Source organism: Polyergus mexicanus, unplaced genomic scaffold, assembly GCF_030449975.1.
Source record: "Polyergus mexicanus isolate NDT 795.1 unplaced genomic scaffold, iyPolMexi1.0 SCAF_13, whole genome shotgun sequence".
In the NCBI taxonomy this organism is placed as follows: Eukaryota; Metazoa; Arthropoda; class Insecta; order Hymenoptera; family Formicidae; genus Polyergus; species Polyergus mexicanus.
In genome coordinates this window covers 6,822,444-6,841,417 of record NW_027223333.1, presented here as the reverse complement: position 1 = coordinate 6,841,417, position 18,974 = coordinate 6,822,444, and the positions used below count along the sequence as shown (strand labels likewise).

At 32.7% G+C, this 18,974-nt stretch overlaps 1 protein-coding gene across 1 annotated transcript in view; it reads right to left on the bottom strand.

Moving 5' to 3' along the window:
- Window positions 1-18,974, bottom strand: part of LOC138938554 (uncharacterized) — a 42,517-nt gene that overhangs the window by 2,188 nt on the left and 21,355 nt on the right. The window contains exons 2-7 of the mRNA XM_070305622.1: window positions 3,681-4,044; window positions 3,136-3,420; window positions 2,315-2,588; window positions 1,658-1,862; window positions 1,083-1,267; window positions 122-317 (exon numbers count right to left, since the gene is read on the bottom strand). Coding sequence (XP_070161723.1) covers window positions 122-317; window positions 1,083-1,267; window positions 1,658-1,862; window positions 2,315-2,588; window positions 3,136-3,420; window positions 3,681-4,044 — 1,509 coding nt within the window. The remainder of the gene's footprint in view (window positions 1-121; window positions 318-1,082; window positions 1,268-1,657; window positions 1,863-2,314; window positions 2,589-3,135; window positions 3,421-3,680; window positions 4,045-18,974) is intronic.

Genomic DNA, 18,974 nt, shown 5'->3' with positions numbered 1-18,974 from the left:
GCATACCTTCCTGAGAGTACTTGGAAGGCCGTGTTTATGTCAAACGAAAATGAAACGCAATCATCGCGTGGTATGTTTCTTTCTTTTTTGCAAATTAAATCAGCTATTAGCGCATCCTTACCGAGGAAGCGATTGTAGGTCTGCGGCTGGAAGATCTCCTCGGGTCTGTAAAACAGGAAGCGGAACGGCAAGAAGATCTTCACGTCGGGGCGTTGCTGGAGTATACCCTGATCGATGTGTCGGGCGTTCTTCAACTGATTTACGCAAATCGCATCCTGGCGCGGTCGGTTGCAAATAGCATCCAAGGGATTCAGAACCTGAAGAAGAGAACATTCGATCTTGATTGTTCTACGCGACAGCAAAATCGAGTTTTTATTGAATTTAATATAGTCGAGAACTCCGTTAATCTTACGTGGATTACATACAACGTATTCATTGCTTTTTCACTTGAAATATTACGCATGAAAGAAAGCTATATTTTATTTATAACATGAAAGCATATTATTCCATTATATTTATGATATAGTTGCATTAATTCTTTAAAAAATTTTTTGAATTAAAATTCACAATATTCGGTCATTTTTTCAAACGAAAACGATTTGATAAGAAAGAGAGAGAGAAGCAGAAAAAAATAATTTCTTGAAAGCTTTTTATCATTTTTTTTTTCTAATGTAAACACATCTTTTTCATGCACCTGAGATTATAAGACAATCTCTATTCTATCGATTGCAGATAACATGCAAATTTTTTTCCGCTGTTATGCTCATATAAATATTATATAGTCAAATTAAAAGCGATATTTTATATTTCATTGAATTATACAGATAATAATTTAAATATATAATTATAATTTATTTTTTAATAACTATTTATCTATATGAATTTCTTTTGTCTCAAGTATTCGAACAGATGGCAGTTCATACATTAACAAGATTTTAAGATCTCAAAAATTTATAAGATCCTAAATTTGAATATTTGTTAATAGACTGAGCGCAAAAGATTTAATCTCGCCTTTAGCTTCAATCTTAAAAAAATATGTGATGCAACAACTAGTAATCTTTGAGAAGTAGAAATATGCTTACGACGCCCTGTGGAAGACCGAAATCATATGTAGGCGGTGTAGTAGTCGGTTGATAAGGACCACGAGCGTATCGCAGGATAGCCAGCTGCTGGGCGCGTGGAATTCCGCATTCTCCGAGCGAACGAAGTTGAATCCAATAAGCGCCGATAGGCTGATCGGCATTTATGACGAAATCGTAACGTTCACCTATTCGGGAAATATAAAAATGTTTGACACAAAATCAATTTTTGATTGGTTTCATGAAAGATACGTTATCAAGACATTCATTATGTCCAATATTATGCAAATAATCTTCTTTGATAACAGTCTTTAAATCAATCATTTAAGACATTTAAGTGAATCGATTATTTGACAAATAACGATTTAATTTTTTTTATTCATAACTTGTGCATTTATAATATATCAAAAAATATTTCGTTAAATTTTCGTAAACTTTTTATTCTTGCAATTTTAATATCCTAAAATTTTTCATGTTTTCAATCATTATTTTTTTTTATTTGCCTTGTTTCTTAGATGATTAATTTATAATTAGCTTTGATAAAAAATTTAGAATCAATGTGGAATAAATCGCTTTACCTGAAAATGAAATTATAGTGTTCACTTGTACTGGCTGAACTGCTTCACCATCGGTAGCGATGACGGTGAGAGTGTGACTCTCGACTGTAATTTGAGCGGGACATACTGATCCGTATGAATTAATCATTCGGAATCGATAACGACGGCCCGAAGTTATTGTGAACACTTCAAGTGGCGTATTTGTCATGAAACCGGTATTAGGATCCTGCATTAAAAGATAAATATGATATATTAGAAAATAAAAGTAATAAAGTTTAATAAAGTAAATAAAGTTTATCGAAAATTTTGCGTATGAATTAATCATTCGGAATCGATAACGACGGCCCGAAGTTATTGTGAACACTTCAAGTGGCGTATTTGTCATGAAACCGGTATTAGGATCCTGCATTAAAAGATAAATATGATATATTAGAAAATAAAAGTAATAAAGTTTAATAAAGTAAATAAAGTTTATCGAAAATTTTGCGATTTTCTTTACACGGATATATACAGATCGCTCTAAGATTTTACTAATTTTTTGAATTTTTATACAGAGAAATCTGAATCTGTAAAAAAAATTCCTAACGTAAATTGAAGCAGATGCTTATCTGATAACATTAGACAATATATATCTTTCTTATCTCTGTTGAAAATCAGTTGATATCTAAAGTGACATACCCTAAATTGACCTTTCCCATTGATCAGCACGCTTTCAGGTGCTTGACCGGTATTGACTGCAAGACGACCCGGAAAACGCTCGGTACCACTCTCGTGGAACCAATCACTGATAAGCATCACGTGCGTGGTTAAATCGTAATCGTACAGATTGCTATTAGGATCCTTGCTTGGCGGTTGTCGGATTACTACGCTCCCATAGAGACCATCTATCTTTTGCATGCCAGTATGAGCATGCCAGAAATGTGTACCCTCATTGCCGGCTGTCCATTGATATCTTCAAATATCGCACAATCATTTCATTTTATAAATCTCGCAAAATCGTTATATAAGTATTACAATATATTAATTTATTGTGTGTGTAAAACAATATTTCAATTTTTTTGGAGAGTTTAAATTTTAAAAAATATCTTGGCAAGACTGTTTTGCACAATACTTTATTGCTCGAGTCTCATCGAATAATAACAAAACCGTAATACGTAAACATTAGCGCGCTATTGTTTACGCCCTCAAAGCCGAATATCATAATAGTGATAATTCGCTGCCGAAATATTTTTTACGTACTATGACATATATATCAAAGTAATTTAAGTTAGAAATTAATTAATTATTTATTAAAAGATAAATGTATCACGGAAAACTTTCATTATATTATTTACTTAATCCTGTGATTCGATTGCGCGTTCTCAATTTGAATTATAATTAAATAATTAAAAAGTGTAGTACGATAAAGTATCGGACGAAACATTTCTAACACTAAATATCGTCGATTTTATTATTCTGATTATATGAAAAGAGGTAAGAGATCTCTTCTCTACGCGTACCTAAACGTATTACCCTCTTGAATGGGACATTGTGTTACGTAAGGTACACCGTCGTAATATTGAGATCCTCTTTGCCACACTCCATGCCAATGAATTGTGACTTCCATTCCTTCTATATGATTTTCCACGTCGATAACAACTTTGTCACCCTGGCATACTTGAATACTCGGGCCAGGGATCATTCTGTTGGCGGTCAAAATACCCCTCTCTACTCCATCCGCCAGGACACACTGACAATCGCTCCACACGGAATTGGTTGCATTCGGTGTGCATACTTGACACGCTCTAAAAATTTATATAACTAACTTGCAACGACACTAGCCACTTAAGTAATCCATATATTTTAAAAGAATAATATTATATTATATTTTTCGAAAAAGTTAATTTTTCAATTAAAAAAATTATACTCATGAAAATTATAATCACTTTATTATTTTGTAAACTATAGAAAAATTATAATTTCTGGTAATTGTTATTTCTCTTTTCTAATTTTCATCGTTATAAAATTTGAATCATTTCGAAATATCTTGTAGTGATGTACTTACGCTCCGAGTACGGTATAATACTCGAGTGTGAAGTGATAATAGCATATCCTGGGCGGCTCGCTCTCGCGGCAGGCACGAGCGCACTCGTCCGGTGCCGAGAGCGATGGATTTCGGCGCAATTCGGCGGTAGAGCGCTCATTATAATCAAGAGGCCGCGTCCGCGGCGGCCTTATCGTTACCCCTCGACTGCCGAGGTTGTCGATCCCGCCGAAACCGCTCCGAAACGCGCCAGTCGGATGGGTTTGCACCAGGCCGTGGGCCGTGGGGAAGAAAGTCGCGCTATCGGTTTGAGAGAAGATGTCGCTTTTGAGAGTAGGACTCCAGAATGAAGACGACACCGACTGATCTGCTGCTGTCGATTGATCTGAAATTCCATCCATTTTTTTTTTTTTTTGGATATAATTTTTCATATTTAAAATATATCTTACAAGTTACGATATTGTAAAACTGAAGAGAAGTAAACATGAAATGTCAAAAGAAAATTAATTATTAATATTTTTCGAATGTTTTATTAATGTATCACAAATTAGCGAGAGAAAAAGAGAAAAGCCAGCAGTGGCTATACTATTCTTAAATAATTTTATTTAATAAATTCGCAACATGTAAAGCAATTAGTTATCCGTATGTTTTGTTATAATTAGCTTAATTATGACAAAAAGTAATCTTCCAAAGTAAGAGCTTAAGAAGCAACAGAAGAAAGAACTTTTATTTAGGCATTTAATTTTGTTTTTATAATATATATAGAATTTCAAAATTTTGAAACCATTAATAAATTCCTTATTGTTACTGAATTTTGTAGGATTGCTGTATATGATATACGATATCGTTCCTTTATCGTAAGCTATGAGCAGTTTCGTAATCGTATCATTACCGAGTATTCTTTTTCTGCTTCTATTTTAGTACCAATTAGCCCTGTAAATATACGGAAGAAACAGGAAAAGTTTCAGCTCGTTACGTATATAGCAATCACATTCGATACGATTTCAATTTCGATCAATACATGAAAAGCGTAACGATATTAAGAACTATCGAGGTCTCGAGTCGAATGTTTCCAGAATATCTCAAGTCTAAGAGTCTGCTTAGCCTTGCAAATGCAGTTTGTAGTCGCGCAATATTTATAAATTCATGATCGATCGGTTGCAGCTTTGAAAATTACTTTGGCACATTATCGTTCGCAATATTTTCGAGTAGAGAGCTGAAATTTTTTCCGATTGTCACACAAATGAGAGATCAGGCTTAATAAGCACATTTGAATACGAATCGTGAAAGTATCGATAAAGATCTGTTTGTTGCGCGAGTATAATTGGCACTCTTGTTTAGGAAAAAAATTAATTAACGAATTGTGATCAATTTCAATCAGTTTCTTCTTGACAATAATTTGCCACTTCGAAACAATTACATTCACTTCTTTTACACGGGATTCCTTGATATATATCGAAGAAAAAAGAGGAAAGACTACACGCGCACTACAGTCACATTTCAAGTTAGCAATGGCATGCCGCGATAGAATGCATTATTAGTAAAGATCAGCCATTGTATATATTGTCTATGATTTATCTTACAATATTTCAAGTATGACGTCTAAATATTTCATGCTTCAATCGTAACATTTATTCGAATAAGTATGTAATGAAGAACAATGTAATATTCTACTTATAATAGAAGATTTAAAATCATGTTATACGATTTTTATTAATCTAATATTCTGAAAAGCTTTTTTGCGAATCATTTTTTTTTTTTCATCGTTTTCACATTATCTTCTTAAGATCATAAAATAATCGCAGAGAATTCTTGCGATATCAGTAATTTTGAGTTTATTTGTGTATTTTATAATATGTAGTATTCTCTTTCAATCGAACGCGAAAGTAAATCTCTTTCTCGAAGAATTAGATAATTTAAAGAAATTTGAATATAATATTTTTCTATTAAACTCGAGACTATTTATGAATTTTGATTAACATTTTCAAAAAAAAACCGATATCTTAAATATCTACATATATTCAATACATTATATATAATATTTTTTCGATAGACAATGCAATTATATCGATATTTCCAATGATAAACCATTTTGAATTGTTTCATTATGATTTATCCTATAATCTCGCGTGGATGACTTAACGCATTCTGATCTGCAGTCGTTTGCATTTCGAATACCATGAGATTGTATAGAACCAGATGGAGAACTCTCGTAAATTTTTTTTTCTTATTGGAATCGTTACATGTTACACGGCGTGTGACGTAATAAACGCATACATTGAAACACGAATTCCTGTATTGTCTGATCGAATCGAGTCGGCGTTGATCTGGTGGATATCAAAGCTGGTACGACGTTTTCCAATGTAATGTACGAGAAATACCATTTCGACTACCGAATGATTTATATCCCAATGAAAGTTGCGATGCCGGTTCTGTGCAAAATTTTTACGTCCGTCGACAACAATTTATTGTGCTATTATTTAGCTGCGAGAAATATGGCGATTCAAATAAGAATTCTTTAACCGACAAGCTATCGAATTAGGCGAATCGATGCGATTTATCACATATATTCGGGGACATTATTTATTAATTAATGCACGGTTCGATACTATTTATAGTTAATATTCGTATGCATATTCTTCATTACAGGCTTAAACTTAAAAAAACTTATTATAGAATTACTCTATTTTGTATTTTTCAAAAAGATGAAGTACATAATATATGATATTTAATATTTTACTTTATTAATCATAATATATAAAATTTATAATTTAATATTAAAATATCAAATATACATTATATATGTCATAAATGTTAAATTTTAATTAATGAATATAATGAAAAATGTATCAAGTTTCTTAATATAATAGAGACTTAATATAATAGAGTTAACGAATCTAGAATATCCACTTTGTATATTCGTATAAGAATTGTCACGCGAATACTCGGAGTGACGATGACAATGAGACGATGAGGCAACGTTAAGCTAGCTCGGTCACATTATTTAAAGCGAGTACATAACGCGAGCATGTAACGGCTCGTCCTCTGGTCGTTCATTACATCAGGCGGGATGGGTGACGCTGACGCAAGCGCGGTTGTGCAAAAAAAAAAAAAAAGAAAAACAATGAATCAAGTAAGGCAAAATCGCGCTTTCATGGTACCTCGATTTTCGCGCGGCAATTAACTCGTCACACTTCCATTTTCACGCCCGCACCGCCGATTGTTCGACCGATTTCCGTGGCACGTTGTTGATAAAACAGGCGCACCAATTATATTTTTTATATTTTTATATATTCACATTTATATAATATACTATGATATTAGGAAAACAATGTAGCGATTATAAGCGAGAACATTATTTTTCATACATCTATCGTATTTATAAATTGCAGATTCTCTAGCGAAGTATATTCGTTACGTGAAGCAGAACGAACATCGATGTTTCTATTACAAATACTTCGAGTTACGCTACGAAGAACGCACTTTCAAAGAATTAATTATATCGATTTTACTACGACTCGTGAATTCTTGTGAGAGCGCTAGTCATTTAATCTATGACGAATTTGTATAATTGTATAAACATAGAAACATTACTCGAGATTTAAAAATTAAAACGGTCCCTTTAGTATCCGAATAAATGCTACAACACTTTTCCGGTTAATTTTTATATATTTCTATAACTTTCTTCAATCATTACACATCTCTCTCTCTCTCTCTCTCTCTCTCTCTCTCTCTCTCTTTCACACACATGTCGACGTCTACATAATAATGTACATTTTGATAGCAGGTCTGCGATCAAGTTCACGCTTGCAGGGGGACCCTTCACACACGTCGATCAACCGCCCCATTAATTATCCTGATGTCTTACTTGACTGGACGGAAACGGCTTTCAACCAACTCAATTTAACACTTTTCACGGTTCGGAACGATTTCCTTTCTTTTTGTTCATTTTTTGGGTCGCTTCTCGCATCTGGATAAAGCCGGATCAAAACTTTCCAGTGTCAGAAAAAATATTTTAAGGCGATACGTTTAAAGGATTCGTAAATAATTTTGTGGAAAGATTTGCGATCAACGTGAAGAAACGAGATAAAATAAAAGATCGCAAAAGTTATGTAAAATGTCACAGTCACTGGTTCAATATCTCGTTGGTTTACCTATATATCCTCGTGGCGATAGCGTTTCATCTACTACAGATGCGGATGCATCATCGCCTGCTAAGAAATCAGGAGCAACGATCGAGGTGAACATAACTAATACTGCCGGCAGTTAATGTAATTAAATGTCAAACACGTCACGTAAGATGCGCTACGATATCGCAATGACTAAAAAGCGCACATATCGGGTGTCCGCAGTTTTCGGCAAAAGAAATACGAACAAGATTAATAAGATTTTTAATATATAAAGTTCTGGATAAAATTTCGTCACTTTTAAGATGATTTTTTTTTAACGAGCTAATTTCTTAAGCTTGATTCTACGATCTAAAAATGAAGAAACGTAAAAACATTTACGAGTGGATAATGAAACGCGCGAGGAAGTGAGAGCACAAGTGATTTGCACAAAGTTGCGTGATAAAAATCCGCTTTCATTTCGAACAGTTAAGCGTTCGCGTGCCAAATCGTGAAAGACAAGGATCTACGCGAATAATCTCGTATTTACGGAAATATTGATTCGATGTATAAGAGCGAAAGTGTGAAATAATCAACATTCCTGCGCGAAAAAGCAACACGTTTTACTTCCGACGATTGCGTTTATGAGTCACGAAACGAAAAATGTGAGAAAAATCTCAGTATTATTCATCCTGTGTTTCAGAAGAGGATCAGATTTTCTTCTCACCATGTATGCACGTTATATTGATATTTACCGTGGGAGTTGCTAGACCGAGATTGCGACTCGTCTCATGAAAGTTCAAATAAAATGCCAGTCGTGGTTCATGATGCGACGATATCGAGTCGGGTACGTTTAATGTCGCATCTTAATCCTCCGTCATCGTTTCCTGAGCAGGAACTTCGAGAAGATATACAGACGTAATCCAATTAATTTGCGTTATTTTATTTAAGAAATTTAATCCGAATTTATATTTACATATTTTTTATAATCTATAAATGATTATATGACATAATTATCTGCTATATAAATCTAATAACGCGTTTATAACATTAAAAAAATTTTGATCATATAAATATACCATAAATATATTTCTTTATGTAAATATAAATATCATGATATTTTTAGAAAAATATCATTTTAGCAAAATATCTTTCTAAATAAAAGTAAATTTAAATATGTAATACTTTAATTTATGAATATTAAAAAAGTTCTCATAGATTTTTGCATACTTATTTAAAAGTTCCCTGTTACAAAATTGGGAAGGCGTATCTTGTAAACAAATTTTTTTCGGAATATAAAAATTTAAAAAAATTAATTCGCGCCGAAGTTTATGGCCATCTGCGGTTAGATGAAACAATTCAGCTAAGAAACACATAGATCGGGGAGAGCGCGAGATGGAAAGTACGATGATCCGCTCGCAAACTTGGCCTTGTCCTTGCCCTCGTCTCATCTTACGGAACGGCTGGAAGAGCTGCTCTCCCGTGCAGATACGCTTGCGTAAACCGAGTATCGGAGGGAGAAGGAAAAAGATAGAGAAACACGGGTTAAGAGAATATGTCGAAGCGACGGGAGGAGCGGTCGCGCTTTAAGATTGATAGATAATGACACATAAACGCAGCTTCGATTGCGCTAATGGATGTAATAATAGCGGTTTACGCCGCAAATCAAGGGATGGGTACCGCGGAGTTATGTATCTCAAATTGTAACCCGCGAAAGCGGCCACGTGCACCGAGAGAGGAGAAATTATCACAACGGGCGTATTCATCATTAGCGTACGTCAATTTCCCTCTCAATCGGCGTGCTATTGAAAGCGCTCGCGTATATGTTTCTCTCATTAAACCAGGCGTGACGGGGGAAATGTCTCTCTATACGATCGCCGCGATGGCGATTTGACGTGGGAGATATGCTGGAAAAGTGTTCACCGCACTGCGGTTTTGCTGAATGGAATAACGCAACGATTAGTGAATACACAATCACGTATGATTCAGATTGATTTAAAACTTCAGCTCTTATTCGAAACAGTAGAGAACTTGCCGCGTATATTCGAAATATATGTTTCTCCACCAATCGTTCATTTATCTATTTATAGATCTAAATTAAGACGGAAAAATTTATCATCTTTGCTCTCACCCGCTTACTTAGTTTGGAAAAAAACCAGCGTTTCGATTTCACGCGATTTATTTTTAAAAAATAAAAATAAAGCTGCATGCGCTACACCTCTCACTGCGAAAAGCAAAAGCGAGCCGCTAATCTCGATATAATGCGATTATCGTGGCTCTCAGCTTGGCGGAACAATTAACCGATAATTAATACCCCAACATCGAAAACGACCTTTTTATTCTCGCTCGAACCTCGTCGTCGTTAGTGAAGATCTTTCCCGCGATTGCGTTAGCCGCGGGCGTGTACTTGGCTTTCTTGGCGCTTCCGTACCGCAAATAAGACGATCGCGAGCCACTTAAATAAATGATTCGCCTGAACGATCGTTACAAGAGAAAGGCATATCTGTCCGCTGCCCACCGTCGCAATAGAGGCAACCGCCGGAAGTACTCACACATATAGAAATAAATTTCACGGTCGTCAGGATTGTCCTACTAAACTCTTAGCTCGAGTACCGCCGACGAGTTTCCTTCGATTCTCTCCCACGACGCGATTTATGCTCGCATGCATCGTGTATACTTTCCTCGGCGAGATCACGGCACGAAAAGCTACAACTTCACCCACCCTTTAAATCTTAAAAGAGGAATAGAGAAACTTTTTTTTTGTATCGATCGAACGTCCGGTCGATCCGAGACTCGAACATCGGGTTCACGCATTGTAATTTTCGCAGTAGACCCGCAGTAGTAATTATCGAACCGCTCGCCTAGCAATATAGATTACGATCGTAAAATATTCCCGTGACTTTCCCTTCTGCCGACGCGAGCGTCGGCGATGTTTCTAATAATGTCCGGGCATTAATCGCACCCTATACGTCTCGGCGTTTTTACATACGTCTTCTTCTGTCGCCTGTTGAATGTGAAAGAGGACTGATAATTATATAATTATTGTAATTATCATAATTATTATGGGATAATTATAATTAAGGAACTACTCGTTGCACGACGAAAGATCAAGGATGAATTGATTGTATGATTGAGAGATAAGATTTAAGTGTCTTCAGATCTATGGTCACAGCGCAGAAGATATTTAACACGTGATACGATCGACCGTAATATTTACTGGATTAAATTTTAAGTTCAAATGAAATATCGAAATTGTGTTTCAATTGTGTTTCAATGTATTACGAAGGAGTAAAGAAAAAAATTAATAGTTGTATCTTATTTTTTATATTTGATCGTAATAAAATATTAATAATTAGATTTAGAGAGATTCTGTTTGAGACGGTGTTTCAGAAAATATCGCATAATACGATATGCAGAGTAAATCTGTTCTTATTGTTAGACAGAAAAAATATGAATATAATGAATATGAAAAAAAATATAAAATTTAATCCTAGTATTTACTATATTTAAGTATGCTTTTTTTAGGTACTTAATCATATCTGTATTTAAATAATATATATATGTTATAATAATATAATGATGAAATAAAATGATGAAATTTGAAGTAATTGTGAAAGAAACATTTATAAATATGAGAAATACACATGTAAAACGTGAAAAACACCATTTCTAATAAAGAAATATTATTTCAAAATATAATGTGGCGTACAGAAATCTACACTTTCATCTATTCCTCAAGCTTTAATCTTCAGCCTAGCCTTAATCTTGAGTTTGATCGAAACCGACCTTCGCTTTTGCATGCTCAGTTGCGATATAAAAAAAGTAGAGTATGCCGATCATGGATGTGAAATTTGCTCAACAATTTTAATGCAATCGTGTCTGCGTATACGTACAAAATGTAATAGCAAGATAATTTGATTGCGGTAATGATATAGAGTGGATAATTACGTTAAGGTATATTTTGGTGTTAGAATCAGCGGGGAAAGTTAAATTTTAGTCGTAATAATAATGTATATATGCACGCCGCAAATTACAGCAGAAGGAACGATTAATCAGGATACATCATTATATCGTTCAATTTTTCACGTCTCATCTATTTTTATTAGTTACTATTCTATAATAGTATAGTATTCTCGGCGCTCTCTCTCTCTCTCTCTCTCTCTCTTTCTAAAAATGCGTTTCAATTTATTTGGAAATATTTATCTTAACACATTTATGATTTATCTCCACCTCCTTGAATCTATAATATATTTCTCATATCTCATATAAATCTTAGGGATTCGGAATATATCCGATACAACGTGACGAGAAGATATCTTATGCATTCGAGGGTTAATGCCATCGCTTCTTATAATCTAGCCTTTAAAGAAATTCAACATAAAATATTATATGTTTCTTGAAAGAAATATTGCATAATATCAGAAGCGCGCAATATACTGCACGTTTTTAACGCGTCACGATCTTGATATTCACAACACATATGCATAAGTTATATATCTCTATTTGTTGATCGATGGAGAATTCTTTGGGTAACTAGTTTATGCTGCAACATTGTTACGCGACCCGCAGAGAAATATCAGGTAATTACCACGTAGAATCACGTCACGTTCGTAGACTCGGCGAACACGAAGGTCTTGGTCCGAGGATATTCCTGCATCGCGATGCAAGATGCACGTTGCGTTTGAGCGTTATTATTGAATTTTATGCACCACTTGTTACTATTTTCTCTTTCGTTTATTGAAGAAAGTAAATGAATAGAAAATTGTATATAGATCGAAAAGCCATTATAACGTGATTTTATTAATTCAAATAAGAGCGATATAAAAAAGTCGGATTCAAAAATTAATTAAAAAGAATTTATCATTAAGATATAATATGATAAAAGCAAAATATATTCTTTGCATATGAACGATTATTTTTATTAAATCTATCAGAATGAATCGTGTTATGGCAGATTTACTTTCGTTTAATTAATTTCGAAATTCTCGGTATTTCATAATGAGGAACCACATTCTACAAAGTCATAGAGATACTTTTATTCTTTGTATCAAAATTGCCAAATAATTTCATTATTGCTCGCATAGTCAACATGTTCTTATGTTGTATGTTTAGAACTGCTTTAAAATACTTTTGGGAGTAAAAAATTTAAATTATTTACATCCTCTCTCAAAAACTATTAAAAAGGTAAAATTTTATTTCTATAATATATAAATTTGAATAGTATTTTATACTATTCCATCTATTATTGCCATATTATTGTTATTAACTGCCATTAAATTCACACCTTAATTCAAGTTGGGAGCGTAAATGTTATCAGTTATCGCGAGAAAGTATCGATTATATATATACGATTCTATAGAACTATAATCGGGCACTAATATTATCCATTATCGGCATTTTATTTTATCTCTATTTCCCGTTTTCTTGTCCTACATTGTGAAATTTTTTTTCCGCAAATTTCAATGAACTTTTCTTTGGCGTCCGTTAATTTTTCTGTATGTCAATATTATTAAAATATCTTTTTCTCAATAACAATATTATTTGAGACTCGCTTATCAAGAAATATAATCTTCATAATCATTTTTGTTAAAATAGAATTTGATTATTCAAATTTGATAATTCTTAATATTTATGAGTCCTAATTTGTTTCTTTATTTCTATTCTTATGTCATAGATGTATTGTTATATGTTTTTATCAAATATGTAAAATATTAAATTAATTCAGAAAAATTCAATGGCATTTTAATAATGTAAAGTTGTCTCTCGGAACGAATTATATTATTCGATCCAATTTTAATATCGAGAATATATTTCACTGAAAGGATTATGCGCTCTTATCGAGGATAGAATCTCCGGGCGAAATACTCGGATTATATATATATCCGTAATGGCATAGTTTACGATGCGTCTGGGTCACTGCCACTTGGGAAAGAGAACTTGCTCTACTCCTTTCTCTTCTTTATATTTTTCTCATTTTTACTCGTATGCCGGTGAGCGGTAGCTCGATCATTTGCGATTTGTTTCCGTAAAATTATATTTCCTCCAGGGGCGAGCAGAGGCTAATAAAGCTCTGATTATAGAGAATTATATGTACCTAACTTTGTGTTTTCCGCCGTATCATTTGTCGATTTGAAACAATTCTTGAGGTCATTCTATCGTTATTTAACGCGACACCGATCGTCGCGAAATTATGCAAAGGCAAATTGCTTCTGTACAAGGAAAGCTCGTAATTTCATAATAATGGTTACATTGTCTAGGTAAGACATTATATAATAGAAATTGCGCGGTGCGGGAAATTTACTCTCTCAGAGCTGACTGATCCGATTATTGACGCTGGCATAACTTTCTTTTGATCATCACGTAATCAAGAGTATTGCAATTTAAATGAATTCTTAATTATTTTCAAGAAATATAACTGGTGTTAATAATACATTATTAGTATATACCTCAATATTTTTGTCAAAAAAAAAAAAATCAAGGTCGAGAATCTTATAGCATTTTTGGAGATTTTAATATATTTACGAAGATTGTAGATACATTCATAATTAAATTAAGCTATAATTCTTGGAAGAATGTCGTCATGCAGTATTTCATCGAAATCTTAAGACGTCAAACATATAGTGTAATGTGTAATGTATAAAGTTATGAGATAAATGAAAAAAGCACGCGTAAGCTTCACGTAACGTGCGTGTGATTAATTGACTTCGACAGATATCTCGACTTTTTTTATCAGAGCATTAATTGAGCGAACACAAGAATACACTTTACAAACAAGTCCACCCTTTCACGGCCGATATGCCCTCACGTAGGCTCATCCATCACTGGTCCGACTCTTAAACGCGCGAAGGATCATTTTCGCAGTAGCTATCGATGGCTTATTCGGGTTTGGATTGACATACACAGAAACATAATTCTTTTTATTACGATCAGGCGCTTGACAGACTCCCTACGCCAAGTGTTTGAACCCATAAAACGAAGTATTGACCTGCAGTTCATAATTTGTATCCCTAAATATAGCTCAATTTTAATAAAGCAATATTTTTACAAAAGAAATCTGAGTTCTCTAATTTGAAATTCGCTTACATAATCGTTTCGACGATGTAATTTAAATCAGTAAAAATATGAATATATACTCTATAATCCTCATTAATAATCACTCGAGAATAATATAATAATATTTAAAATGTTGAATTTTATTAATTCAAAATTATTGATATTTTAAAAGTAATTTAGTTTTTGTTACAAGTATAGTTACAATTTGCTATAATATTAATATACATGATGTAGACAATGTAGATTGTTTTCTTGTAAAACTTGCAATCGATGATAAAAGATAGAGCAACTTCATATATCGATTGAAATACAAAGTTAATTTGTATACGATGGTTATATTAAGAAGTTCGATAAAGAGATGATGAAACGAGATATACCTATCTCTTTAATTTGAAACAAGTCTCTTAAGTGAAAGATCAGAGATTGTAATGGAGAAAGGGGATTTACGAGTCCAAATGAATTCACATACGCATAATGTGAACATAATTAAGTGAAATGTCTTATTAACATGTAGTACCATAAAACTTTAGCAATTATGATAATAAAACAAATTTATATATATATATATATATATATATATATATATATAATACAATTAATACATCTATGCAGTTTGTTTTAATTATAATATATAAGAAAGAATAAAAATTGTTTAAAAAAATTATTTATTTCAATAATTTCAATTTGTATTATTTGTATATCGTTGTTATATATATTTGTGCGTATTTGTGTATTTATTTCCAAATTTTATTAAAATTTATATCAATATTACAGTATTATATGCATTTTTAAATTAATATTTTTTTAAAATTAGAAACAACACAAAATAATGTTGAAAATATAACAATTATTAAAAATCTATTTATATAATTAAATAGATAAAATTGATTTATATAAGACGGTGATGGTGCAATTTATAGTTATATTAAAATTTCACGATTACCTTCCAATGAATCAGCCTCTAATTTTATAGAACGAGAAAGTTCAGTTGGAAAAAAAATTTCTTTTGAAAAGGCGATCATCCTAATCGTTCGAAACAACGATCGGTCAGTCACTCGCATAAAATCGATCTTGTTCCGATTTGATCGACTGCCTACGTGTCGGCGAAGTGATGCAGAAAGCGTGACACAGTTTTCGATGGTTGAGACAGCTACTTCGGAAATAGAGAGTGGTCGATCTGTTTCGCGCACGAAGATCCAGATAGACATCCTCCCTACGTCTCCGTATCCGTGATGTTTTCACCGGCGAAATTACCTTTCGCCTTCGCCTTTGCGGATCGGGATACACGTAATGCTGTGGTCTTCCGATAATCAGTCATTAATGAGGTTCGTGTAGAATTTTTTTTAACAAAACTTCCAACTGGTATATTCTTTAGTATCCATACATTGGCAGTCTATGATTAGAATGATTATGATGAGAATAAAACACTAATGCAAAAAGAAAAAGCAGCTGCTTATCAAGTTTCTCAATTTTTAATCTTGATACTATTATTGTATTAAGAAGGGAACACTCATAAAAAGATAATGCAAGAAATTTTCCGAAAATTTCTCAAAAACCTTTGCGCACATAAATATCATGAGATATATTTTTAAAAATTTGAAAAAATTAATCAGTAAATCCGAAAAGATTTGATTTTAATTTTTCTCATATATGTTCTACCGATATATTATATATATATATATATATATATATATATATATATATATATATATATATAAAATACTCGTTATATATTATCTAAAGCACTTTCAAAAATCATTCAAGGTTTTGACAAACTCTGTATCTTCTCTTTAGCAATATATCTTCGACAATATTCTTTTAAATGAGTCTTTTAACAATAATTATGTTAAAATATATATCGTCCCGTAAATGGAAATGATCGCGATATCATTATAACAGAATGATTCAGCCGACTTTTCGATCCGTAACGGGCGTAATAAAAATCCGTCATTCGACCTTGCCAAACGGTACCAACGTCACTCTTCGATAAGGAGAGGATGGCATTAAGCAGTCAACGACCGGCAAGAAAGCCGCCGGGCTAGTTTCGTGAGACCAAATACATCGGGCGCACCGTCACCGCCGGTCTTACCAATGTCAAGTGCACGCGCTCAAGGAACTTCGACTTCATCTCGTTTAATACGGACTTAATGGGTCCGCCTGGAGTATGTTACGTAAAGATTCGACGAGGTCATTTAACCTTAAATTCTACAAAAATGAGAAATGGAAAAATATACGAATACGAACAGACACATACATATATACGTATATATACGAATAAAAAAATTGAAATATAATATACAATTATAATAGTATATCACTGTATAATATAAAAATAATATTTAATTTTATATTATATAATATAAAACTCAATTTTTTATTTTCTGTTTAATTTTTTAAAGATAAAAATTTAAAGTAGAAAGTATAATTAAATCAAGGAAATGGCCTGCAGTAACGGGTTGATTTCAAGTTTGATTTCGGTATTCAAGTTTCGTCTTTAAATATCAATGTCAGTTTGATAGTATCATATACCGGAAACGACGGATCGATACCTCGGTAATATCGATATGTCATATATAGTAATAGTTGTCAGGTAAACGAACGGATATGACTGACAGCGATATTCCCTTTAAGGGGACGGTGAGAGTATTTTTGCATCCTGAAAAGCAATTAAGCTAATTAACGGAGTTAATGGGTTCCCTTCCCATTGGACTTGCCCCTCCCATGGGACTTGCTAATTAAAAATCCTCGTCTACTGCAAAAATCGATACATTCGTGGATCACCATGAATCTACAAGGATACTTCGTATTTGCATTTGTTTGCAAATATGATTACTAGTTATGCACTCGAAAATTGTTAATTATCAATTCGTTTTACAAAGAGACGAAATATTCAGTCATATTAATACGCACACATATACACGCATAAAATCAGCTGGATTTATATAAATTTTCAAAGAAAAAACTGATTAATATAAATATTTTTTAATTTATATAAGTGACAGAGAAATATATATTTTTTCTAATCAATTTGAAAGATGCGATATTGGTATACAGGCGAGCATTTGCAGACTAAGATACTTTTTTATTCAGTATGTTATGTGTTTTTTCTTGTTGTGTTACAACTTGTTTTTGATGCTATGTCCTTAACGGTTTATGATGAGTCGACATATGGCTTGTGGTGATATATCGTCATGATTGAAAAAGTATTGATTTGCAAGAGACACGAATGTCGAGAATTTCATAGAAACGTGATTCGAATCCTGCATGATTCTTCATGCATTTCTTTTCTTTGAAATATACAGGACATTTGAGAAACATCGCGCACTTTCTCGTGACAAACAATATTATTTATGCAGAATTTGTAGTCGACAGAAAATGTATAGCGTCTGAAATGTCCTATATACAAATGAATTGCGAATCTGAATTTCATGTTAGTAATACTTAATCCGAAATTTAAGGAAACAATCCACTGTTAAAGAAAATTATATTCCTGAAATTTAGAGTTAATACGTTTAATTGATTTGTGGATATAAACAAGTATGCTTTACGGTTCACAATCAATATTGTTTTTGAAATCAGGTCGCAACCGGAATTAGAAAAAACTTCCATAAGAGATGTACTAATCTATATTGATCATTCGTCGCGTACTATAAATTTAGTCATGAGTCAAATGGCGGTAAATTGATTTAATTCAATAGTTCGATTTAATTGCTACTCGATTTCTTATTATCATTCATAATGTGGTACTAAAAAACAAATGAGAGAAAAGTCGTATAAATAGCTCTTAATTTATGGAAATCGAACAAAAATCATTTATTTATAATATAAAATATAAATTTAAATTTTATAAAATATGATTGAATTTTATAAATATTTTTTTACGTTTTTTTAAAGATATGGCTGTAAGATATTATATTTTATAAAAAAAGATGCAATATATATATTTTAATATCTTATAATTTACTTACAATAATTTCAAAATGCAATATATAACTTACTGCGTTTCAGAAACCTCAAGATAAATACACTCAACCTACATAGAGTATAATCTGTCACTGTCAAAAAGTAGTAATATTGCAACTGTCATTTATCATAAAACTTTTTAGTTGTTTCGAGAGTTCTCGTGATAAAGTTGTAAATGGAAGCAGTTTTTTAC